Source organism: Hoplias malabaricus, chromosome 1 (assembly GCF_029633855.1).
Source record: "Hoplias malabaricus isolate fHopMal1 chromosome 1, fHopMal1.hap1, whole genome shotgun sequence".
In the NCBI taxonomy this organism is placed as follows: Eukaryota; Metazoa; Chordata; class Actinopteri; order Characiformes; family Erythrinidae; genus Hoplias; species Hoplias malabaricus.
This window is the reverse complement of record NC_089800.1, coordinates 64,751,462-64,779,247: the sequence shown is the minus strand read 5'-3', so window position 1 is coordinate 64,779,247 and position 27,786 is coordinate 64,751,462. Positions and strand designations below refer to the sequence as shown.

Here is a 27,786-nt window from a genome sequence, read left to right as displayed (position 1 = left end):
AACACGTCCTTAACTATGCACACTTAACAACACGTCCTTAACTATGCACACTTAACTACACGTCCTTAACTATGCACACTTAACTACACGTCCACAACTATGCACACTTAACTACACATCCTTAACCATGCACACTTAACAACACATCCTTAACTATGCACACTTAACTTCACGTCCTTAACTATGCACACTTAACAACACGTCCTTAACTATGCACACTTAACAACACGTCCTTAACTATGCACACTTAACTACACGTCCTTAACTATGCACACTTAACTACACGTCCACAACTATGCACACTTAACTACACGTCCTTAACTATGCACACTTAACTACACGTCCTTAACTATGCACACTTAACTGCACGTCCTTAACTATGCACACTTAACAACACGTCCTTAACTATGCACACTTAACTACACGTCCTTAACTATGCACACTTAACTACACGTCCACAACTATGCACACTTAACAACACGTCCTTAACTATGCACACTTAACTACACGTCCACAACTATGCACACTTAACAACACGTCCTTAACTATGCACACTTAACAACACGTCCTTAACTATGCACACTTAACTACACGTCCTTAACTATGCACACTTAACTACACGTCCACAACTATGCACACTTAACAACATGTCCTTAACTATGCACACTTAACTACACGTCCTTAACTATGCACACTTAACTACACGTCCACAACTATGCACACTTAACAACACGTCCTTAACTATGCACACTTAACTACACGTCCTTAACTATGCACACTTAACTACACGTCCTTAACTATGCACACTTAACTACACATCCACAACTATGCACACTTAACAACACGTCCTTAACTATGCACAATTAACAGCACGTCCTTAACTATGCACACTTAACTACACGTCCACAACTATGCACACTTAACAACACGTCCTTAACTATGCACACTTAACTACACGTCCTTAACTATGCACACTTAACTACACATCCACAACTATGCACACTTAACTACACGTCCTTAACTATGCACACTTAACAGCATGTCCTTAACTATGCACAATTAACAGCACGTCTTTAACTATGCACAATTAACAACACGTCCTTAACTATGCACATTTAACTACACGTCCTTAACTATGCACATTTAACTACACGTCCTTAACTATGCACACTTAACTACACGTCCTTAACTATGCACACTTAACTACACGTCCTTAACTATGCACACTTAACTACACGTCCTTAACTATGCACACTTTTAACTATTCACAACTCACCTTTAACATAACATCACATCCTTAACTTAGAAACATGCCTTTAAATTAACAATGCACCTTTACCTTGACAACACACCCTTAACTTAACGACAAACCCTTAAGTATGCACACTTAACAGCACATCCTTAACTATGCACACTTAACTACACGTCCTTAACTATGCACATTTAACTACACGTCCTTAACTATGCACATTTAACTACACGTCCTTAACTATGCACAATTAACAGCACGTCCTTAACTATGCACACTTAACTACACGTCCACAACTATGCACACTTAACAACACGTCCTTAACTATGCACACTTAACTACACGTCCTTAACTATGCACACTTAACTACACATCCACAACTATGCACACTTAACAACACGTCCTTAACTATGCACACTTAACAGCACGTCCTTAACTATGCACACTTAACTACACGTCCTTAGCTATGCACACTTAACTACACGTCCTTAACTATGCACACTTAACAGCATGTCCTTAACTATGCACAATTAACAGCACGTCTTTAACTATGCACAATTAACAACACGTCCTTAACTATGCACACTTAACTACACATCCTTAACTATGCACAATTAACAACACGTCCTTAACTATGCACACTTAACAGCACATCCTTAACTATGCACACTTAACAGCACATCCTTAACTATGCACACTTAACAGCACATCCTTAACTATGCACACTTAACTACACGTCCTTAACTATGCACATTTAACTACACGTCCTTAACTATGCACATTTAACTACACGTCCTTAACTATGCACACTTAACTACACGTCCTTAACTATGCACACTTAACTACACGTCCTTAACTATGCACACTTAACTACACGTCCTTAACTATGCACACTTTTAACTATTCACAACTCACCTTTAACATAACATCACATCCTTAACTTAGAAACATGCCTTTAAATTAACAATGCACCTTTACCTTGACAACACACCCTTAACTTAACGAAAAAACCCTTAAGTATGCACACTTAACAACACGTCCTTAACTATGCACACTCAACAACATATCTTTAACCTGTCCTTAAAATGCATCCTCTCCTTAACATGTGGCCTTGACATGTCCTCAACAACGTGTTTAACAAAATGTCCTCAACAACGTCTATAACAATGTTCCCTTAACAGCATGTCCTCAATAACCCATCCTTAAAAATGTGCCCTGTCCGTAATGTTTGCTACAGGCTTAACAGAATGCCCTTACTCACACACTGTTAACAATGTGAGTATATCTTTATCTGTGCATAATTAAAAACATTTTTATTAACAAATCCTTAAAGATGCATATTTACCAACATGCCCTTAACATGTCTTCAACAAAACATTTTCAACAACACACCCTGAACAATACATCCTTAACTATGCATCCTTGAAGTAAACATCCTTATCCATGGAATTGTATCATTAGAAATTTAGTAGTGCATAACAGCAATACTATGTTTTTTATGTTTTTCCCCTGGCACAATGCAATAAATTCCCATTACTGCCATGTGGAAGTGGTGCAGCAGGTAGTGTCGCAGTCACATAGTTCCAGGGACTTGGAGGTTGTGGGTTCGATTCCCGCTCTGGGTGACTGTCTGTGAGGAGTGTGGTGTGTTCTCTCCGTGTCTGCGTGGGTTTCCTCCGGGTGCTCTGGTTTCCTCCCACAGTCCAAAAACACACGTTGGTAGGTGGATTGGTAACTCAAAAGTGTGTGAATGAATGTGTGAGTGTGTGTGTTGCCCAGTGAAGGACTGGCACCCCCTCCTGGGTGTATTCCTGCCTTGAGCCCAATGATTCCAGGTAGGCTCTGGACCCACCATGACCCTGAACTGGATAAGGGTTTCAGATAATGAATGAATGAATAGACAATATATTCTTCCCTTTTCGGGTGTGATAGCAGGGCACAGTAGCCTACATGATGGGCGATGTCCCCTCACAACTCTCCGTAGTGACAGCCATGTTCTGGACCTTATCTAGCTTTTATTATGTTATTTGTGTATTTATGTAATATTCAGAGTACCCTTCAGCCTCCTAGATTTGACAAAATTCCCAGTGTTCTTTTTTCCATGGTTGCCATGGCAGTGGCAGAGACAACAGTGATTGGAGTGGTTGGAGTGAGTTCATGCTGCTGGTGAAAGTTCAGACAAAGGCCAAATGAAACAGTGGCGCTTTTCTCCATCTGAATGCTGTCATCAGTCAAAGGCGTGCTCACATTAATTTGGACATTCCAATTAATCGCACTAGGGGTTTAATGACCTTAACACTGCCACTGTCCCCTTTCTTTCCCAACTGGGGTCTTCCTTTTCTTTGTAGATGTGACAGCAGTGTCAGGATGAGGTTGTCCTTGATTGAAAAGAGTAATATGTTTCTGACATGTATTCATCGCTCAATTAAAGGATTCCCCAAAGCTCTGGTCAGTGATTAGATTAGATTAGATCTCAGTTTGTTTCATGAGATGAGAAGATGATCGCTTGATGTGTAGACTGAATTGTAGGCTTGATTACTCCGATTATGATTCACCCGCTCTTTAGGGAATAAGTAAATGGCTTTAAATTAGTGATGGCCTTAAATATGTGGGTATTTGCAGCTTTATGGCAGTTTTACGAGGGCTGTCCAGCATTTGTCATCATCTAATGGACAGTAGGAGTGTCCTGTCTTTTCTGGCAAGACCTGACACATACATATGCTTTCTCACTTTTAGGGAGTTAAAAATTCTGATGACCCAAAGTATCCTATGAAAACTAATGGGTATGATCTGGTATTAGCAGCCTTTAATAGCTCATTGATGCAAGCAGGGATTCGCAGTTAGTATTCTCCTCCAATCATGTGGAGCTGTTCTAATAGAATCTGAAGCTGAAGTGTTTTATCCAGCAATGTTGTTACGATACAACAGGCCGTTAGTGTTTTCATCCTATTAGGATATGCTTTGGATTATTTGTGTGAGGATGTGATTGCACTCAGCCACTTCATTGTTAATGAGGAGAACATAGTTCCATTTTTCCTCCGCCCTAAGCTTGGGGGCTTTATACCCCTGTAGCATGGCTGCCTTAGGCTCCCAGTTCTTGTTCTGTTGGTCAGTGCTTTTGTATGGAGATTATACAATCTGTGTGTGTGTGTATGTGTGTGTGGCTTGCCAAATGTTCTCTAGCTATGCATCAGATAATTTTCAGCCAAAAAAAAAAAAAAAAACGCTAGCGAGAGTGCTACCTAGTGTGTGTGTGTGTGTGTGTGTGTGTGTGTGTGTGTGTGTGTGTGTGTTTGTGTGTGGGAATGTGCGAATGTAACCTTGGCATCTGAGAGCTTGTTAGAGCGGTGAGTTTCTCTGCTGTGATTCATTAATAAATTGCATGACAAAGATGACATTTAGTTTCTCTCTACCTCCCTCTCTCTCTCTCTCTCTTTCTCTCTCTCTCTCTCTCTCTCTCTCTCTCTCTCTCTCTCTCTCTCTCTGCCTATATCTGGCCACCAGTGAATGTGGGGTGTTTTTGATGATGCATCCGTCACGTAACGTTTGGAGAGGGACTCTTTAATGGCATGTCAAAGGTGCCATATGTCCAATTAGCGAAGGACAAATCCACAGCGGCGTGGGGTGTGTGACTCTGACATACAGATAAGGACACTTTCTGGAAAAAAAAAAAAAAAAGTGAAATGGATTCAGATACATCTCAAGGACAAGCATATGCTGTCAGTGCAATAGGAAATGGAGTAAATAGCTTTGGTTCAGGGACACTAATCCCGGGATTCCATTATTCTTCATTATGCCAAGTGACTCAGAACATGGCACTCCAGCAGCAGTGGGTATAATCAGGCGGCGCTCACCTTAACATTGCTCAGTAACGCCAGTCTGCAGTGTATGCATTTTTTTTTTTTTTGGTTTCCCGACAATCTGCAGCTTCCTGCCAAAGCCAAACAAAAGAGTCCAGACTCTTACACCAGAGCACATAGTGGAGCTATGAGGAAGTAAATATGGAGTGGGTGTAAACAGGAATTTGTGTAAAGTGCTCAGGTAGTGTTTGTCCACACTGACTATGGGTAACACTTTAAACGGAGTTTAAACACTTTACACACACCTCTCCAGTAATGTAATTATGCATCGCATCAAGATGGACCACAGCGACTGTGATTGGTCAGTAGTCAGCCGGATATTGTTTAAGTTGAACCAAAAAAGTACCGAAACATGCACTCCTCTCCTGCACACACAGAGACTGCAGAAAGCAGCAAATACATGGCAAGAGATTATCTCAGACATGGTGTGGACGTCAGAGATGAATAATAAGGTTGAAAAAAGGAAAAACACAGACGTCTGCGAAAGCAACAAAAGAGAGAAACATGGACCAAACACTTCATGTAAACTCTGCTCTGTCCCAAACAATGACCTATTCCCTAAATAGTGCACTTTAAAGATTTATAAAAGTAATGCTAGTACACCACTACATTGTGTACTATATAGTGTAGAGGAAGATGTTTGAGAATCAGCCCTAGTGGTGTGTAAATGTTATACTATTATACAGTTATACTATTTTAGGAAAAACATATTTTTGAAAATTAATTTAAAAATGATTTACTTATTTTAAACCCGTTTTGAACTCTATGATCAGACTGAATTTCAGCTTGTTTGGCCGTGGGGAAGTGATGACCAATGACTTGATCAACCCTGCAGCAATTGAGTAGCAGACATAGAAGTGGACTGCTGACATGTTCAAAGTTTTGGGCAGTGTTTCTATAGTGTGAGTGTCTCACTAGCTATAGAAAGCTGATCTACCAATATCATGATCACTAAAACAGCTGTCTGTATGCCAGAGAATAATTCCAGTGTAAAATATGGCACAAGTCAGCAGAACTAACCCCTTTCTCAGCATTTCTAACACACATTCCGTTCTGAATGGAGAGCTCCAAAACTGAGAGAAATGTCCGTATGGGGCTGCGTTTCACGCACAGTGTGAGCACCCACATTGTGTCCTGTCATTCGGACCAATTGCTTTCATGCAGTGTGAGCAGATGATCCGGGACTGTTGGCCTTACAGGATGGACAATTCAAACGTGCAATTTGAGTTGCCGTCTGCACATAAGATTGAAACCACACACTGTCTTCTCGGCTTAAGATTGTGGAAAAGCTACAAACCTCCTAAAAAAAGATGTTCAGGGTTAGTTTTTGTTGTTTTTCATCCCTCTCAGAGTTGTCGTCCAGATCATAGCTCCGTGGTGAAAGGTTTCCAGAAATGCCCCTCGACTGCTCGGGTTCAGGCGAGCAGCCATGAATGCCGAATATATTCAGATGCCAGTATTTATTTGGCCTTTCCTGGATTCCCCAGTGTCTGAAAGTGACGGCGTCTCTTCATCTGCATCAGAGTTGTGCCGAGAGAGAGAAAGAGAGAAAGAAAGAGAGAGAGACACCTCTCCTCAGCTCACTGCTCCTGGATTAGCGGCTAATGACTCAACTCCATGTGACAATGGCGCTGAGCTCGTTTCTCCACGCCGTTCATTACCGGTCTCTTTTTCTCGGCAGCGGCTCAGCAGCTACGTCTGCGAGACTTATGCGAGAAACTGGAGCTGACAAGAGTCACAAACAAACTCCTCATTAAACGGAGTGTATAACATTGCTTTGCTCGTAGGACACCTCAACTTTTGTCGTCTAATAGTTTGTATTTTGGAAACTTTTGGGAGATGATGCGCTGTTTAGCACTGCAGGCTAGGAATAGCAATTATTCAAAGGAAATTGGCTTTAAAACCCTGTGCAGCAACAGAAGAGCTACAGTAGGGGAAATGCATCTCTTATAAGAAGTCACTTCCACAGCTTTAAGGTGCATCCAGTGTGGACGCAGACGTTTGAACCTTTCTATGCATAAACTCTGTGGAAATGCATGAATTGAAAGCTGTGCGTAAGCCTAAGGTCACCATGCTCAATGCTGACTGTGGGCTAGAAAGGTATAAAGCCTCCCAACATTTGGCTGTGCGATCTCTGGTGTGATGATGTTCCAATAGCAGTAATATACAGAGCAGGTCATTCAGTATCATTTCCACGACCTGACTAATGTTTATGTGGCTGAATGCCATTAAATCCTCACAGCAGTGCTCTACTGCAAATCTTCCCAGACGATGGCATACTGTCAGTGAGCAAAAAAGAGAACAAACTCCTGATTAATTCACTTTCTTTCAAAAAAAAGGCAGAAAGATCAGGTGTCTCCATACTTCTGCCCGTGTGGTGTTTTGTTGTGTAGGTTGAAATGTCACATAAACACACCCCAGACAGCTACACTAATGAGAGTCTGATCTCGTCTGATCTCTTCAGTGAGTAGTAATTCACACTGCAGTCCCACAGAGAGTCGTTATCCCCTGGTGTTCCTTTATTATTGGGACGGTCGGCTCTAATGAGCAGTGTGTGTTCAGCGTGTGATGCACACGATTGTTTGCTTTTGATCTTACCTAATTATTTTTGCACATCACGTCTGATGGGTTTGGAGATCAGACCGTCATTTAACACCCTTGACCACACCTTCCTTTAGAGTTTCTATGCTTTTTGATGCAAACAACATACATTTAATCAGAAATGAAGCCTTTTTATAAATGTATTTAATATCGATCAGTCACTACAACACCACCATCGGGTCAGTGTCACTGCAGCCCTGAGGATGATCCACCACCCTGTTAATACCTGCACCGAGGTGGCCTTGCTGTATCCTGACTATTGAAAAATAGTGTGAAAGGGGGCTAACCAATATACAGGGCACAGATGGACAACAGTCTGTAATTGTAGAACAGTGAAGTGAATCTGTATATGGACAGTGAAGCTGATAAAGTGGACGATTGTGGAAATGTTTAATATTTATTTAAAAATAGTGTACATATGTTCCACATATTGGAACTGACTTTGGTACTCGTTCACGCACTCATTCACTCACTCACTAATGGTTTGTCTAAAATTGACTGCAAGGCCTGCCACTTTTTTTCACTCCCGTTGACCTCTCCAGCACTTCAGAATTTTTAACCTTTTGTTTGATTGTTTTTTCCTTCATTTACTCCAGTGTCCTTTGCATGTATTCAAGCGATTAGTGAAAATAACTGTCAATCTTAATTTCATCAGCTGTAAAATTCAATGTTGTTACTCCCATCCGATATCAGAAAACAATAAAGAGCTAAGACGATATCTGAATTAAGAAATAAGAAACAGAAATTTGAATTTAATTCATGTTCCCTACTGCTCTTGTCCTCCTCCTCCTCTTCCTACTGCTCCTCCCATACCCTGGATGAATGTGGAGGAGTTGAAGACATGAAAGGAGCAGGAGGAGTGGAGTAAATAAGCAGGAAGAGAGAAATGGGACAGCTGAAGCTTTGTAATAATATTAGGTATGAGTATTGATGAAAGCTCACCCTCGAGCCGGTCACTACATTAGCTCAACACGTTTATTCCACTTCTTCCGTCCTCTCTAGGCAGTGAATGCAGTGAGGTCAGCAAACAAGATGGCATCTCCAAGACTGTTTCCATTTTTGTGCTTGCACACAGAGAAATATGTTCTCTGCATTTGAACCCAATCCGTGCAGAGAAACACACATTTACACACTTGAGTGAACACTAGGCAGTGAGCACACATGCCTGGAGTGGTAGGCCCAGGGAGCAGTTGGGGGTTGAGTGCCTTGCTCAAGGGCACTTCAGTCATGACCTGACGGCTCTGGGGATCAAACTGGCAACCTTCCGGTTACAAGCCCAGTTCCCTAACCACCAGGCCACGTAACACTTAGGTCTTAGTGTTTATCATAAACACAAAATGGTTTTTAGTGTATGAATTCTTATTTACTGCCTGCCTGGGACTTAAGGAATATTTCTCTTTCTCTCTCTCTCTAGCTGTGTTTGTTATTTAAGACGGTCAACTCCTGGAGCTAATCCTTCCTCTCCATAAAGAAAGAAATAAACAAATAAGACGCAAAGAGAACAGTGTTTTTCTCTAATTCCGCTGGAGCCTGAAGTGAAGGAAAGCAGGAGAAATGGATATTCGCTTTATTACAACTTTTGCAGTTTTTACAGTCAAATACAGCTTCAGAATTATGGAAACATGAATTATTCATCTGTTTTTATAAGCATTGGCTGTAGTGTATTTTTGTCCATATACTGTATTAGATATTATTGTTAATATTGTGTATAAAAGAGCACATTCTATACGCCCTGCTGAGGCGACTGGTGTTGAAACACTGACCCAGTGACAGAGTTCTGTTCAGCAGGTTCTGAAGCAGGGGACCATTGCTGGTGGGTACAGACTGTGATGTCTGAGTGAGTAAAACCACTCCCGTGTGCGGGGAGACAGCTCGGCTGAGTACAGCTCTCTCAGGCTCACGCTGTGTGCTCGCAATCCACTCTGTGCCCCTGAGAAGACGCAGGGAAAGTAAAAGAGACTACCGCCATTGGTCTCCAGAGATCTGTCACAGAGCTGTGGAGGTGGGAAGTGACAAACTTTAAAGCATGGCTGTTAAACAGCTCAGTCTGACAGAGTTTATCGCTCTGGTGCCAGGTACTGAACAGAACTCTTTCTGGGTCTGTCTCTGGATCAGTGTTTTCTCTCCAATCCCCTGAATATGAAGTACAGAAAGGGTGGAGTGTATCCTGAAGGCCTTAAAGCAACACTAGGTAAGGTTTTTGTATTTCTGCTCCTGGGCTTCCCCTACAGGGGGCATGGCTGGTTTCCTATATGCCTCCACAAGTTACATAGTGCAGTTTCTGTAGTGCTGAGTCTAGAGTAGCAATCTTCTCTAGACCCTCTTCTCCCTAATACAGCTCAGTGGAGCATCACTATTGAAGCTGTCTATTGAAGCTGTAACTTTAAGGTTAAAATATTGGATAGTGTTCCTTTAAAAGCACACCAACGCAAACATAATTTCCCTTTTACTTTTACTACAATTCTTACATTTTTCAAATTTCAGGAATAAATGTTTAAAACGCAGTGTATTATCCGCATCAGCAGAGGAAAAGGCTGTGTTTTGCAGCTGCTGTGATTTCTGCAGTAATCAAGGTGCTTGACTGTCCAGACACATTTTTGGAACATGACAGAGAAATCAAGAATTGTGGGAAAAAACTGTGTACAGTTTTACTGACGCAGACTTCTGCTCACTCTTTTGTGTACAGCAGTGGACACTCAAGTTAATTTCTGGAAAAAAAAATCCAGCGTCTGATTTCCAGAAACACAGCATTTATGCGTTTATATTCACTGACCCCTCAATCAACAGATTTCTGCTTTGAAACTCTGTCCAGACACAGAAACACGTTCTGTTTACACTTCCATTCTCAAGCCAAACTCAAGGAGTCATGAGTGCAAGTTAATGCCAGGTGTAGACATGTCAATCACCACAATCACAAACCTGTCGCTTGTAAAATCTCTGAGGTTACAGCAACTTTCACATTTATTTTTATCCAGCTCTGAACAGCAGCTTGTAATAATACGTTGAGGTTTTCTGAAGAGGTTTAAATGCTCCTTGAGCCAATGGTAGACGAAAACCTTCAGTGAAAAGCAAACGTGCAACAAGGAAAATGGATCTGTAAGAACTGGGGCATTCCAGAAAACCACTTATTAATACAGAATGAGTGTTTTTGTGGTTTTCAAAAGTTTGGGGCCGAGTCAAGCCAGGCCGATCCCTCGCGGTGGAAAAGCACCCAATGTGTGCATGTCTGCCATTTCAGTTTGTGCATGTATGACCTCACCTTACCCCTTCAATTTAATATAAAATCTGAAACTTGAAAAACAACTTAAAACTGAAAAGTACCATTTAAAAATGAAAATAAATGCGCTGAGATTAGAGTAAAAAACATAAACAGTAAAATATAGGATCTGAATCTGAACATACAATTGAAAAAATACATCATTTTCCTCAAATGAACAAAATATTGGGTCTTAATTTGTCTCCATATAAAAGAGCTGATAAAATAAACAGTGAATGTAGAAATATGGTGCTGTTAATGGCTTTAATGTTATGGCTGATTGCTCTATACAATATTATTTATATCATCTTAGCCTTTGTAGCTTTTCTAGTGAAGACGTTAATAGTTCTGGTAATAAGGAAATCTGAAGAACATTTGGGTCACTCAGAGATGTTTTGAAGTTGCTCTTGTAAAAGATAGCGCTCTGCAATCAGAGCTTAGCATCTCAGCTCCTTGTCCTTTCAAGTGTCTCTCTTTCAGTAACACACTCTAAATGAGGTCAAATGCCTTTGATTTCTTCACTTTGTTCAGTATATTTACAAAAACATTAAGTTCAAAGGTATGTAATGATTTATTTTAATAAATGTTCATACACAATATTAACTCAAATTATAATTCAATATACTGACAAAACTACACTACAAAGAAACACATAAAAACAGATACATCTTAGTCATTTTCATATTCATGATTGTAAATGTATATAATAATGTACAATTGTAATTAAGTCAATGTCCATGATTCCTGTCATAAAAACACAAGCCTCTTTCTCCAATCTGTATTTCAGGAATTAATTTAGGAACTACGTAATTACTGAATATTATTACAAATCATTTGCTGCCGCGTGTCTGTGGCTGAATACTGGAATACTAGGAGCACACCCTGCCCAGAAGTGTGGAGACTGTTGGGATAGATTAACTTTCTCCAAAAAGGAGGACAGTGATTGACAGAGCAGAGGCTCAGACGTCCTTTGTGTCTGCAGTCTATTGTTTTAAGCCTTGAATTAACCCTCTGTTTTCTCCTGCTCTCCTTTACTTCAGGCTCTAATGGAATAGGAGAAAACCACTGTTTTGTTAGTGTCTTATTTCTTTATTTCTTTATGCGGGGAGAGGGAGGAATTGCTCCAGGAGTCGACCGTCCAAAATAACAAACACAGCTAGAGAGAGAGGGAGAGAGAGAGAAAGAAATCAACATCAACAGTGAAATAAAACACACTAAAACTTGCCCAGTCCCAGGCAGGCAGTAAACAAAGAACACATGTAAACAAACAGCTCCAGCATCAAGATTGTTCTAAGAAAAAAAAAATATCTTCAATAAACACAAAGGTTGATAAGAATTACAGCTGTCATCGTATATAAAACTCCCCTAAAAATGTAGTATTTATCCACTACATACATGGTCACTAATATTGAAATCACCATATTTAAATTGTGTTAAACATAACTCTCACACATGTTTGGATACAATATTGTCTCCAAAGAACAGACCAGATTGATACACATGCTTTTGCAGCACTTTTATTTGTTGATGGAACTCAATGGATGTTACAGGTGGGATTCATAATGACCCCCGATGATTACCCTGATCAAAAATGTGCATTTCTTTGAATCAGTGAGCTGATCATTTTATGAGAAATACTCACAGGCTGAGATGGCAATACAGGGTAAGTATCCAGACCTGGGCCTTTGTGTCTGTATATAAATAGTCGATGAGTTTCTGAGCTCATGAGAAACTTTTTGTGCATTTCATGTGCGTCTGCTCTGACCCTGTTACTGAAACACGGCGAAGACATGATCTGTTATTTTCTTCTTTTTACGTGTTTCCTGTTTACTACGTGCTTGTCTCATCGTGTCTGCTCTAGCCACGCCCCTTCCGCATGTGACTGCTTCAGGTTTCCCTCGTTTGTTAATATTTAAAAGCTGTGCTTGTGGGGCATTGTGTTTTGTGTTGTGTTGTGATTTTCCTGGCGCTAAGTTTCAGTTTCTGTTTCTGTACTCTGGTTCTAATCTCTGTGCTTTTGCTTTATCCATGGCTATTGCTTTGTCTTCATTTTTGTGAGCCTTGTGGTTTGTTTGGTCCTGTTCTAGTCTTTATGCCTTTTCCTAAGTCTTTCCCTTTGCCATTTCTTCTGTCTCCTTACTTCTCGTTATCCCATATTTCCTTCAGTGAGACTAGGTTTATTCTGTTATTGTTCAGCTCTAGGTTCAGTGTTATTTCCTGTGTGTATGATTACTCTCAGTTTATCAACTCTCTGTTGTATGCTCATGGTTTTATTTCCCTAGTCTAAGTTATCCCATATTTCAGTTAGTGTGTTGGCTCCCTTTTAGATGTAGGTTGGTGTATTGCTGTTGTGTAGTGTCATTTGGTCCTGGTCCTGTCTCAGTTGTTCTTTTGGTCCCTGTGTCTTGTTTATGTTGTATGAGTATAATTCATACATCACTGCATTTACATCCTCCTCTTTGCTTCCCTGCACCACACGTGACACACAGCGTTTTTCCACAAATAGGTTTTTGAATGGGTTCCGGTCCTGATTCTTGGAACCTGAGTTTCCACCAATTTAGATGGGAACAAAGGGTACTCCAGCAGAGGGCATGGTAATGTCTCTGTGATTGAATTCAGCGCCAGAGCTATAGAGAAATGGACAGGGTTATGACTCAGGTTCAGGTCATATTCATATATAATACATGTGTAAATATTGACGGGTTCCGAGCTGTCCTCCTAAACTTGTGAACAATAGGGAAAAGTAGCCAAAACTGCCCAGGAAACACACACAGAGTGTATTCCTGTTTTATTTCCTGTTATCCTGCTCCACTGTTTGATAACACTGTCTCTCTGCGCTTTCTAGAGTTTCCTAAATCATGTGTGCTGACTGAAAGTACCTGCTTTTACCGCTTATGTTTAGCCCCACTCACCGGCCAACAACCTGCTCACACAGCTACTGACTGCCAACTGGGGGGAGCCTGCTTTCTCCACCTCTGCTCAGCACTACTCACTGGCTAACTGCCAACTGTCACCACTGCTGTCTACTCTGCACTCCGAGGTGCTTTCTCCACCTCTGCTCGGCCCCATTCATTGGCTAACTGCCGGCTCTCTCTACTTCCAGTTTAGAGGGCTTGATTCTGCGGTGGCTGCTTGGCCCTCTGTGCTGCCTGGGAATGTCTATGGTGCTTCTCCTTCTCTGCCCTGCATGCCTGGTAGAGGTGCCCACTTTTGCTGTTGCTGCTTTGCGTTGACCCTGGTGGAAAGGGTCCTTATTCATAACTAGATATATCATTTACAAAAGCAACTGCAAAACATCTACTACTGCTAATTAGCATTGTTTATATATATATATATATATATATATATATATATATATATATAATACCTCCTGACCTCAGAATCACTGAGCCTCTTTGCGGAGAGCTCAGAAGTGCAGTTCATGATAAAGACCAGTGAGTCTGGAAGTTTTCTGCTGAGAGAAATGGACAGTTTCTCACAAGAAAACGTAAAAGGCCTCTTACACAAAGGTATGCAAACTTTTAAAAAGGACCATTTGACCATTTCTTGCTTCTGATTTGTTCTGAGAATGTTGAGATGCACAGTAGTTTTTATTTAGAACACACTTGTGATAAAAGGTTCTTCAGAACTGCTGCGTCTTCCATATTGTGCCAGGAGAATGTGAACTTCTGAGCACAACTGTAAGTTGGACAAAGTGAAGGAATCAAAGGCATTTGACCTCATTTAGAGTGTGTTACTGAAAGAGAGACTCTTGAAAGGACAAGGAGCTGAGATGCTAAGCTCTGATTGCAGAGCGCTATCTTTTACAAGAGCAACTTCAAAACAACTCTGTGACCCAAAGGTTCTTCTGTTTTTCTTATTACCAGAAACATTAACGTCTTCACTAGAAAAGCTACAACATAAATATGAATAATACCATGTCAATAATATTATATATTTTCAACATTAGAATAACAGCACTGAAAATACTGTCTTAAATACAGAGACAGAAAAAGACACATGAATAAAGTCAGTAGTACTTACAACAAAGTGATTTCTTTTCAAAATATTGATGTACAGGGAGGATTATCAGACAGTACATACAAATCCCAGAGGAAAAGTAGTGGATCTTTTTTGTTTAATGTTATATGTTGTGATACTTTTACACAAATATATATTTATAATAATAATAGTTCATATGTCTTATGCTGCGGCACGGTGGCGCAGCAGGTAGTGTCGCAGTCACACTGCCTGGAGGTTATGGGTTTGATTCCCGCTCTGGGAGGAGTTGGTGTGTTCTCCCCATGTCCGTGTGGGTTTCCTCCGGGTGCTCAGGTTTCCTCCCACAGTCCAAAAACACACGTTGGTAGGTGGATTGAAAGTGTCCGTAGGTGTGTGTCTGTGTTGCTCTGTGAAGGACTGGCACTCCCTCCATGGTGTGTTCCCACCTTGCGCCCAATGATTCCAGGTAGGCTCTGGACCCCCCGCGACCCTAGAATTGGATAAGCGGTTACAGATAATGGATGGATGGATGGATGGATGTTACAGACTAATTATTAAAATAATAAAATAGTGAGGCTGTATGAATATTATTTTACAAAGTTTTGGATTTATATCTTTAAATTAGAGCTGGACAATACGCCCAAAATGTATATCACAGTATATTTCTTAATTCCTGTCAATAAGATATAATTACTGACATTGATATGAACAGTAAAAAAGCCACAAAAAAAAAAAAAAAACTGCCAAGGACTGAAACATCTTGGCTTTATCAATATTAATATTTCTAAACTAACTTTAAAGTTGAGTGCAATCAACTGAAGGCAGTGCCCTGTAATGACCATCATATGTACCAAAATATTGAAAATCATATTATTGTTACTGAAATATTTTAAATTGCGATTATATACTGAATTATTGTCCAGCCTTACTGTCAATGAATAAATAAATGAATTAATGTATGCACCTCAAACCTGAACTGGATTAGCGGTTACAGACAATGAATGAATGAATGAATGAATGAATGAACGTTTGAGTTTGTAACAGGTTCTTTGAAAAGTTGGGGAAAAAAAAAACATTGGGCATGAAAAGTTCTGTTGGAAATACACTTCAGAAAAAAGAAATAACACTCAAGGACAGTCAAAGATGCTCTGAATGTTCCCAAACAATCTCTGAGTACTTTCCACCAATCCAGGACTGTCATTCTTACTGACAGAGAGTAAGAGTTCTGTGCCTGTGAGTGCAATGTGGCACTGTGACCACAGGTGGCGCCTTATCCACATTGAATCTAGCACCTGTGAGTGGGAAGGTCGTGTAGCCCATTAGAGCTGGACAAAGTCAGCTGGCAGAGAGAAGAAAAGAGCTACTGTCATCATCTAGAATTACACTGCCTGAGATTTTCCACCTGGTGCAAAGGGACGTTTATTGCGTATTCATGCAGCACATCACAATTACTGAGAGACAGAATGGTAGTTAATAGTTGTCATGTTTAAATTAGACATAGTAATGAGGAAGTTTAGGTTTTATCATTTGAACTTTCCTAAACTTGTGAAGGGTGACTTCTAGGCATCTCAGAATTTTTTATTTTAATATTTGGAGTGTTATGATTGTCTGAATAGTTGCTATCAATATCCTAAAATGCCATGTAACCATTAAAAAAAATTAGACCTACTCTTCTGTTCTTGGTCTATCTATTCTTCTGGTGGCTGGAGGTGGTACAGATTTCTCAGTTGTGTTATTGGTTTTGAGAAAGGAAATTGCTTCACTGGGACACTGGAAGTCCTCTTTGTTTTGACCATTTAATAAAATAGTGTACATCTGGGAAGTACCCAGATGAATACACATGTAAAAAGTCTATTATTATTATTATTATTATTATTATTATTATTAGTAGTAGTAGTAGTAGTTGTTGTTGTTGTTGTTGTTGTAGTAGTAGTAGCGCTAAATTCTTTAGCCTCATGGAATGCCTTATCATGAACAGTGACAATGACAAAATTATTGCATGGAATTTTGGTGTCAGTCTTAGCCAGGATGAGTGTTTACAGCCTGTGTAATATGGTTGTTACAATTGAATGGAGTCCAGTGGGACTGGGGGGAATTAATATATATAAGCATTTCATGCAATCGTATGTGCATGTATCTCTTCCTGAACCTGTTTAGAAAGTCTCAAATATTAATACAGTCTCTAATATAAATATAAGAAAGAAACAGAAATCATGTTTGTAGCCCAGTCTTTTTTTGTGAGGACTTTATTATTGAGCATTGTAGAGTACAGTAGAGACTTAATGTAATGCACTTGTTTTAAAGCAGGCATCATTTAAGGAGTTCCAGCTCATGGTTCACTGGGCTGAAACCCTGCTGAACATAATTACATCACACAAGACCTCCTCTCTTCTTGTAAGTGATCTATCCTGAGAGCATGGAGTCTTATATCTGAACTACTCAGGTATGAAGATGTGGCAACAAAGCTCGAGCTACTTATTGGTCTTAATGTGGTGTTCTGCTTTAAAACAGAGATCTTGGAGAGGTCCAGCTCAGTTCATGCTTCACTGGGCGTATACCCTGCTGCCCACAGATTCCTGAAGGGGATGCTGGAGCTGTCCACTGGAGCTTGGTGCTGAAATCCTGACGACCTGACAACCTTAACCTGACAATTAAGAGATATTTCCATTTGAGCAGTCGCCAGAAATATCCTTTAATTGTAAGGCAAAGGGCATCATCCTTCATCCTTCATCATGCCAGACGCCCCCCTGAGACCCACTCTTTGGAGTGTGAAATGTCTGGCATGCCTGAAAAACAAGAGCCGAGCTTTAAAATGCTGCTGCTGATTCCTGGTTCGGTTGCTTGAGCACCTGTCAGATTTGGGGTAGCCCCCGCTCTTGTTCATGTCCATGTCCTGGGTTAAAATTTTAACTCTTTCAGCCCTGAACCAGCTTTAATTCCATAAGCTACATGTTCATGGTCCAGCTTTCTGAAGGCTTTTGAGTCCTTTAGTGCCCCTTGTCCACCTTCTGCTTTTTTCTCTTAGCGTTCACTTGTCAGAGTGCACGCGGCGCGGTGGTGGTGGTGGGGGGCGCATTTCAAGTGCTGCAACTTTTGATGCTGTGCCAATTCTTGCTCTGTTGTCCTTCTGGCTTGTTCGCACGTCCGCTGTGAATCCACCGTAAGCTGAGCTTAACCGAGACGCTCCCCCAAAGCCCGGAGGACATTCAGAGTTCGTAGTGATTCAGCAAAGCTGCCTCATTGATCCCTGTTCCTCCGTTCCAGCTCGGACGGACGTTTTGTTCTTGCTCGCTCCCGCGCGCCCAGTTTCTCCTCCGGACGCCTCCGTCCTCGTCGCACGGCGCGAGAAAAGCCGGCTGAAGAGAGAGAGTGGGAAAAAAATCCTGTTGCGCGTGCATGTGTAGTGGAGAGAGAGCGTGAGGGGGAGGGGGGTCCCCTCTTTGCTCCGCAGTTTGCTGTGCGCGAGCCACACCGAGAGAGAGGCGGAGAGCGCGCGCGTGCGGCGAGGACTCGCTACTTGCTCGTTACTTCAGCTAGCCCCTCGCTTTGCCTCTCTCTCTCTCTCTCTCTCTCTCTCTCTCTCTCGTTTTGTTCTGTTTTGTTCTTCCTCCCGAGACCACCATCCTCATCCTCCTTCAGAAGTGTGCGGACGATATCAGCGCGTGCTCTCCCGACACGCGAGGCTTCTCCTCCGTCTGCGCGGCGGCGTTTTCTCGGGAAGTGGATATTATTGGATGTTTCACTGGGGTGCTCGGGACGCGTGGATGAAAGGCTGCACCGGCGCGCGACGCGGAGATGGAGTTGCTCGTGATCAGCCTCTCCCTGTGGCTCCTGCAGTGGCGCGCGGCGCGGGCGGACTCCATCATCCACATCGGTGAGGGCTCGCCGGGGGAGAGTTTCGCGCGCCCGAGCGTGTGGCTGAAGCTGGTGATGCTGATGTTGTTGATGATGGAGGGAAGCTCGTGTTTTGCCAAACAGTTAGTGTTTTAGGGGCTGTTTGCATCTGCAGGTGTGATGTGGCGTGGGGTGGTCTGGAAATAAATGGAGTGGGAAAGTTGCTTGTTTATTTATGAAATAATGTCTTTGTTTGTTGCTTGTTTATTTCTGATCCCGAATTTAATTTCTAGACACACCATGGGGTGCAAATACATAAGTTTGCAGCTTGTGTGTTGAACTCCTGTAGTGGTCTGTTATTATTCCAGAGATGACTTGTTTTGTTTGGTTATTGATTCTATTTATCCCCAGAAGGAGCCTGTGTACGCATCTACTTTATATATATATTTAATTAATTAATTAATATTGTTTAGTGGTTATATGCACATTTCCTCTATATTTTTACGCATATGTTATACAAGATGCCCCCCCCCCCTTTTTTTTCTTTGTATTTCTACTTCCCTTTGCACTGAAGGGAAAATAAGGGAGGCTCGTGTAGGTTTGTTGTCTTAATGCAAATGTGCGGTAACTCTTCGTTCTCCATTCAAACTGCTGGTGGGCTGCGTGTGTGTTGCGGGGGTTAACTCCAGAGCCTTCCCTCTCCTCCCTTCCTCCCTCCCTCCCCAGCTCTAACTTTCTCCTGAACGTGACCATAATATTGATGAGAGAGCTGCTCGCCAGCGTTAGGCAGGCAGAGTCGCGCAAGCAGACCTTGGCTGCTGTTTCTGCGTCCGCGCGGAAAGGTGGCATTACCTCACCCCCTCATTACCGCACACAGCGTCTGGCTGGGGCCACTCACATCCTGCGTTGACGGGAACCTGCACTTGCTGCGCTGAGCTAAATGGGAATGGCTGTGAATTGGCTTGGAAGATGTTGGGGTGAGGATGTGGGGGGAGGGCTTCTTGAACTGACGCCTGACTTGGATCAGCAATAACTGGGAACAAATGTCTATGGGAAGAGGCTCATACACAGTGTCCGAACATTTTTGGACAATTTATGTAATGATTGGATTCCTCTTCTTGTGGGACTTGCTGGAGAAGTCGCACACAAACCTAAAGTCACAATATCTGATGACAAGCGGTGAGCCCTTTAACATCTAGACAGAGGGTCTATGGCTTAGCACATGTCTGAGCCACCTGTTAGCATAAATTACTGGTCATAACGTAGGTATTTGATACTTATAGGAATGTAAAATAGCACAGCTGGTCATAAACACATCTACAACACCCCACTAATCTACAAACTACTAATAAAATGTTTTTATTGCTGTCCAGCATTATGCTGTCCACTCATGGTCAGCCGTTATGGCTTAAAAGAGGCCTCAGCCATGTGTCCCCAGATTAATGATATATACTGCTATTAAGGTACTCTGTCATTCTGTATGTGGTCAGGTTTCATGGCTCAGACCTTAACACAAGATTAACCACAAGACTTAGCACTGGATTTCTGCTAAATTCTGATGTCGGATTGTCCGAGTTCCAAGTAGTACATTTCCACAGGAACGCCCCCACCAATTGGATTTCCTACTTGGAAAATCGGGAGAGCTTAGAATCCAAGATGGCTGCCTGCACATCCACAGTGTGTCAAAGCACCAGTGTCTTTTTAAATCAGTTGTACACAGATTACCGTTGATCTGCTGTATGTGGATGTGTTTCCATGGTGTTTGGACACGTAAAACATCACCTTTTATCAACATGTATTCTAACAATGCTAAACCGGAACAAGCTAACAATGAAAACAGAGGGGATAGGTTTTTAATGAATGTTTAAGGGTGCTCAGCTCAGGTATGATGTCATTCCCAGCTCTGACATCTGACACAGGTTTTAGCACAAGCCTTAGTACAGATCTCAGCAGATCTTGTTACTGTAAGAATGCACTAAAGCAAAAGGGTTTTGGACACCTTTTCATACAGTTCTTCTAAATGCTAAAGATTACTTTATGGGGATGTGTCTAAAAACTTTTGGACATGCAGCATAAAACACTAATGAACAGCAACAAATGACCCCACAACTCTGGCCAGTGTTTGTAGTCAGCCTTGTACCTAGGTCAGGCTTTATGACACAACATGGGTGTTAGTACACTACACGGCCAAAAGTATTTAGACACCTCATGCATCACTTCTCCTGAAGGTTGTGCGTAGCTGTGGTCAGGCTTTGTGGCTTAGCCTTGTGTGTGACCTGTCTGTGTTTAAACCTGTTGGATTACGCTTTTCTCTCTGAGCGTAGAGGTGGATAACAGACGCAGCTTGCTGATTACCTCAGCCATATTAGTGTGCTGATGTAGCTTCATTAGAATCCATATGGAAACTAGCTTAATTGCCTTTGTCACTTAATGAGCATTGGCTTAATGGTCTCACTAAGTTACAGTTAAAGACCAGTGTAAAACAAAGGGGTGGCGGTACATGGCGATTTCTATTAGGATCTGATTGGATTAAGCAAAGAATCAATGCAAAGTGATACGAGATGGCTAACAACGTCATTATGTCCAGAAATGGTCTTGACACTCATTAAACGTGGATATAATCGGAGAATTCAGCACTTTTAAAGTTGTGTACGTTTAATTGTGAACACAATTTGTATAACCTCTATTGAAAAGCATGAAATGGGACTCTCTGAAGCTTAAGGTTGCCAAGCTCAATGCCAAGTGGAGCTAGAGGTCTAAGATAATAGGCGCTGGAGCTCTTTGAAGTGATGGAGGTCCATCCAAAGCCTTTCACATGAATTGGAATGGCAGAATGCACCATACAACAGATGTACTTGACCTTGTTGCTGCTATCAATTCACTTCAATTCAACTTTATTTATAGAGTGCTTTTTAACAATGGCCATTGTCATAGAGCAGCATCACAGAGTTCTGGGTCCTAGACTTACGTGAGTGTCACTGAGTTGGTGCAGGAAAAACTCCATCAAAACAAGAGGAAGAACCTCAAAAGGTAAGCGAAACACAAAAAGTGGAGCCCACATTCTCTGGTCAACACTGGAGCAGAACAACGAACAAAGAGCAGGTGAAATTATACATGGTTAGCTGACTAATATCCTCTAATTGTTAGAGTTCCATCTTTAGTAACCTCCTAACTGTAGCTCCGCATTAGCCTTCCTGGTGACTGAGGCCATTCCAGGCCCCACTGGCACCGTTAATGCATGCTCAGTGAGATCATTTCCAATAGGACCTTACACTCTACTGAGGAAATATGAATAAACAGTGAGTGTCTACTATGTCATGTATTCACAGTATTCATAAGTATTCACAGCTAGATTCACAGTCGGGTGCAGAGTCAAGTCTGGCAAGAGTGGCAGCTGATCATCAGCTCAGTAGAGAAATATACAGATAGTTAATTCAGATGTGTTTCTGAGTGACTGGGCACATTAGGAATTATTAGAGTGTGAGTTGTAGCTTTGGCAGGCTTCATTAGAAGAGTGTAACTAAAAATGCAGAGCCAAAAGGGTAGCACAAACATGAGGGTTCCCTGAAATATCTGCCCCCCTCTGCTCCAACTTCACAAACCTGAGTAATTGTGTGAACAGAGGGAACACAGCACTGCCATCTCAGATTCCCACAGTTCTTTAAGATCAACAACCACTAGATTTGCACCTTTTAATTAACAGGAGTCTAATTACCAAGCACTAGAATAAATAAATGTTTAACCTAGACCTAAAAACCAACACTGTGACTGGGTCCCGATCATTGGTTTGTTATTCAAAAGCTTGGGGGGATTCATATGAGCCCTTTATGTAACCCTAATAATCCTTATAGTAAGCTTAAGCCGAAATTTAAACCTACATACTTAAATAATATGTATAGTTCTATTTAAATAATAATAGTTCTGTATAGAACCCTGAGAAATTAAATAACTTTTTGCATGATTAAAAGGGTTTTTTTCATTATAAAATGGATTCATCAGATGGTTTCTATATAGCACCAAAAACAGTTCTTCTATTGTAACTAGCTTGACACCATAACAAAAGAACGATGATTATGAACCCTTTCATAAATGGTGGAATATATAACCACCTATAGCCAGTTTTCCTTCAATCTGAAGAACCCTTTTATCATGCAAAATGTCTTTTGAGTGCTCAGGGTTCTTTATAGAACCATTTCCTTTACTAAAAACCCCTGTCAAACCATCATTTTCAACAGTGTAACTGTAAACCTAAGGCTAAACTTAAGCCTAATGCTAACCCTAGATCTAACACTAAGCCCTATCCCTAATCGTTAACAATAATCCTAAACCAATCCTAACCCCATTTCTAAACCTAACTGTAAGCTTCAAAAGATTAGAAATAAGAGTTGTGTTTGTGTAATGCTCTCGCTAACAGTTTACAGCACTGTTTCTGTATCCCTTTGTCAGGTACGTAAGAGACTTTGAGCTCATTGAATGAAACAGCGCCACCAGTGACATGGAGCTTGGAGTACACTTCTAATTGTAATATGTACACAGTTTGTGAGATTTGATTCTATATCTAACAGAATGAAATGTCATCTCTAATGCTCAGCTACAGTATCCGCTTCAGTGCATTCTGATGGAGAACTTATAGAAGCTGATAAATATGGACAGATATCAGTGAACCTACTACCTGTAGAGGATATTATAAAATGCTTCACACACTATTGTGGAGATATGAACATATATTCTGACTGAAATGAAGCTCATATGAGGTGAGGTAATGATCTGATACTGCTGTACTCTGTGGGGGTAATAGCTGTGTTATCTATATTTACACCAAAAGTTCAAAATGAAATGGAGTGTGGTTAATCCTCCAGTCCTTACAGCAATGTTCCAGTCCTCCCTGATGAGTAGAGGCTATTACTGCAGCAGCAGAGAACCACGCTACCAATGAACACACTTCATATCAGAGGAAGCGTGGGACAAGCAGGTGTCCAGGAATGTCTGGCTGTCCCTGCAGTGCCTTCTATTTAGAGCTAGATCTTCTCTGCTTTCTCTTATCTCAGTGAGGCAGCAGGGTGTTTTGTTTTATGGCTGTTATTGCTGACCCCTAAACTCCTCTTTATGAAGGGCTTATGCTTAATTTTGGAGTTCGAGCTCATGGCAGCTGTTATTTAGTCTTTGATGAATGAATACATCGTATTGTTGTCGCGTGGCATTTGCACTGCAGGGTGTTAATTGCAATTGCTACAAAGACTGGAGGCGACTCATGCGATCCAACACAAGGAGATCTGATGAGGTGTCTTTTTCAAGTGTGCTTGTTTCTGTACGAAAAAAAGAGAGAAAGAAATAAAATTCATAACTCATTTTCGAAAAGTGCTTTTATATATGTCCTAAAGCCACTACACTACAAATAATACAGGATGAACTTAGTTGTTCTATTATTTTGGATTACTGAGGATAAGGGAAAGCGAGTATATTTATACTGCATGATTCATGCATATTATTCACAATAAGCAAGCATTAAATAATCATCAGATAGTAATATGAGCATCCAGAAGTCATGTGTAATCAAATGATAATTCATCTGTATGGACCCACCATGACTCTGAACTGGATGAAGCAGTTACCAGAAGCCTTTGTGAGATTTGTTAGTACTGATAACATGAACCTTGCCCAATGCCAAGGTTAGGCTAAAAGGGTGTAAAACCCAACAGCTCTGAGCCATGCAGTGATGGACCTGTATTCTTTGGATTGTTTGGCACCTAATCCAATACCTTTAGGAAAATTAGGAATGGTGTGATCTAGAACCAACCATCTAAAATTAGGTACTGACCTTAAGCAATGTTCTAACATTGAAATGAAAGCTTTCCCAAAAAAATTGTGGAGGAGAACAAACTCATAATTAATACTGTTTATCTCAGAAGATATTTTTGGACATGGATGTATCTTTTATACAAAAGAACACATCCAAATATCACTGGCTCCTGAAGGGAACTGTATTTCTGAAGTAAACATGGGTGCCCATGACTAATCCCGCATGCACAATCCGTTAAAGGACAACAAGAAGTTACAGAGTGTACCAAAACTTTTTGTGTCATGGCAGTTTCCTGTCCTTTGCACTCACCATGGAAGATTGTCTCACCGGATTACAACCCACTGAGCATCCATAAACTGTGAAAAGCCCTTAACAAATTAGAGGCGTGTGTGGAATATAAATTAAGTCTGGGGCCCTCTGTCTGACAATAGTGCTCTCCATGGTGCTGAACTGTATTCAATATATGCTGATGGGTTATAGAGAGGCCTATTCTGTAACAATATATCTATACTAGTTATGTAATTATTAACCATAGCCAAGTACATTATGGAAGGAATGGGTTATTTATATCTGCTCATTCAACGTTTCCTCTGAGATGTAGGAAATGTCTTAAAGTAAAAATCTAGGCTTTATCCAGATACAGGAGCATTGCTGTGAGGATTTGGTGCCGTTCACAAGAGCATGAGTGAGGGTGGACGATTAGTTCTGTATCAGACACTCCACTCTAACTCTCAAACTCATCACAAAAGTACCATTTGCTGGAATTTATAACCTTCTAGCCTACTTTTGGCATTGAGCTTGTTGAACAAAGGTGATACCATTTTGTTATATGCTTTATTATGTTAATTAGAGAAGCTATGTGTGTACAATTATATGCCAGTGCCTACAGATGGTGCACTTAAGTAGCTGAGTTCACTAATGGTCTAATGGTGTTTTCCACTGCATGGCATTGGCTTGACATGCCTGTCCCTGGTTGTTTTTTCCACTAGCACAGCTCCCCCACAAAATGGAGCTGTTGACGTCACAAAGGTCCATGACTAACGGGAACTGCAGGCTTCAAAGATGTTAGGCACTGTTTATTTATTTATTTTTTTTTACTGAACATGGCTCTGTGCCCTAAGATCGGTAGAGTTTTCCTTGTTGCACAACTGGCTCTTGCTGGAATTTTTTTCACCAGTCACTGATCCAAGGAGTGTTTGAACCTAATTTGAAAAAAAAGCACAGTATAATTTTAGGAGTTCCTCTGAGAGTTGAATAAAATCAAATGTGACTGCTGCTGTTACTGGATGTCTGCCTTTTGTGGTGATTGACAGGTCTCTCTGGCCAATCAGCTCTTTGCAAGGTTTACACCACATTTAGTACCTACTCAGCTCTCTTCTTACCAGGGACTAAAGAAGTACCCAGTTCCAGGGACAAAGTACCACATTTGAGTAATGGAAAAGCAAAAGAGTTGAGCAGAGTCAAGTCGGGTCCAGCTGTTTCAGCTTAGGTGTTGTTTGAATCCTGTGACTACACTTAGCGATCTTTCAGAGTCCAGCAATCTATGTTTGATCAGAGAAAGCCTTCTGAGGTTTCCTTGGCTGGGACCACAACTCTAGCCCAAATCTGTTATTGCAGGTATAACGAATGAAAGGAAACAATGGTTTTATTTGCCAACCCCTCTCTGCGAGGTGCAGAACAGCCGTAAACAAGATGGTACGTTGAATAATTATAAACCAAATCCACTGAGTGTTGAAAATGACAAGAATATGCTTGTTGTTTTATCGGGTATAATTTTTCTTCTCTCTGTGTGCTCCAAAAGGTGCAATTTAGAGCAAAACTCTGGGCACTGGGAATGGTGGTCTTAGGCTGTCTGAATTCATTTCACACTTTTCTCAGACATCTACCATGGGTGCATTTTAAAGAAGCCGAATACACTCATCTTAGAGGGTTGCATTCCAGTCTTGCAATTCATTACATTTATAACCTCTGATTACATTCATCGGCTGACTGTTCAGACCCGACATGTTGAGTAATTTGAACCTAAATCCACAAAGAAGGAAAGAACACCAAAAATCCTTGTTATTTTTATTGGGTATTGATTTTCTTCTCCCTTTCATTGGTTGAAACCCTTGGCATTGAACATGGTGACCTTAGGCCATACTATTTCCTTTCAAGTATTTCTATGAAGATGGAACTGAACATCTGTGACCACAATGAGTGAACATTAAAAGAAGCAGAATTCACTTTTTAAAAGGAGTGTCATTACAGCCATGAAGACTTTGTTCTTTTATTTATTGTGGGTTTATAAAACAAAGACAAATGAATGCTTTTAATCTTCCGGTTATAGTCAAGAACAGGATTGCATGAACAAGGTAATATGAGCATAATAATTCCACTGTGAGGGGGGTGGGGGGACACCAAACATACTTGTTGTTTTATTGAATATTGATTTTCTTTTCTTTTTTTTCTTGTTTTCCTCCCTCCTCTGGGTTTCAACAGGTGCCATTTTTGAGCAAAACGCGATCCGGGATGATGAAGTGTTCCAGCTGGCCATTTCAGACCTGAGTCTGAACGACGATATTCTCCAGAGCGAGCGGATCACTCATTCCATCAAGCTGATCGAACCCAACAACCCCTTCCAGGCCGTACAGGAAGGTAAGCCATCGATCCCTGCAATCAATTAAACTGCGCCGTTTTACTTCATCTTTTCACCCGAGCAGCTACTCGATACGGCGAGATCCTTTTCATAAACTTCTGATGGTCATTTTGTGGTGAAGTGCTCGAGGAGTGTGTGCTTTGATCAGTTGTGTTCATCTTAGAAACATTAACTGTGACTATGCTAGGACATGTTATAGGGCTGATATATATAATGTATGAACCCTTTTATAAAGTGTTATAATGCATTTATAAATAGTGTTGTATCTATGGTGTGAATATTGACGTCAATGATCTTTACTGAGAATACCATCTCTAAAAGTATGAATATAAGGCATTACACTTTAAGGCTGTTTCTGTTTTATAGAATGAATACCTTGTCTTTAAGAATGTATTTACACTTAGGATTAGAGTTTATCTTATAATTCCAGCACTACAAAACTATGTATTTATTGATGGGAATATTATAACCTGGATTATGTTATATTCTATAACAAAAAAGGTTCTATTGTCTGTTATGTCACACATGGACACAATACTCATAGACGGTGTTGCTCCGTATTTTTCT

The 27,786-nt window shown here is 41.0% G+C and overlaps 1 protein-coding gene across 1 annotated transcript in view; it reads left to right on the top strand.

Moving 5' to 3' along the window:
• The first annotated feature begins 18,456 nt into the window (after positions 1 to 18,456).
• grid1a (glutamate receptor, ionotropic, delta 1a) overlaps positions 18,457 to 27,786 on the top strand; it is a 318,330-nt gene continuing 309,000 nt past the window's right edge. The window contains exons 1-2 of the mRNA XM_066681522.1: positions 18,457 to 18,821; positions 27,063 to 27,218. Of these exons, the coding sequence (XP_066537619.1) occupies positions 18,743 to 18,821; positions 27,063 to 27,218 (235 nt within the window). The 5' untranslated portion in view covers positions 18,457 to 18,742. The remainder of the gene's footprint in view (positions 18,822 to 27,062; positions 27,219 to 27,786) is intronic.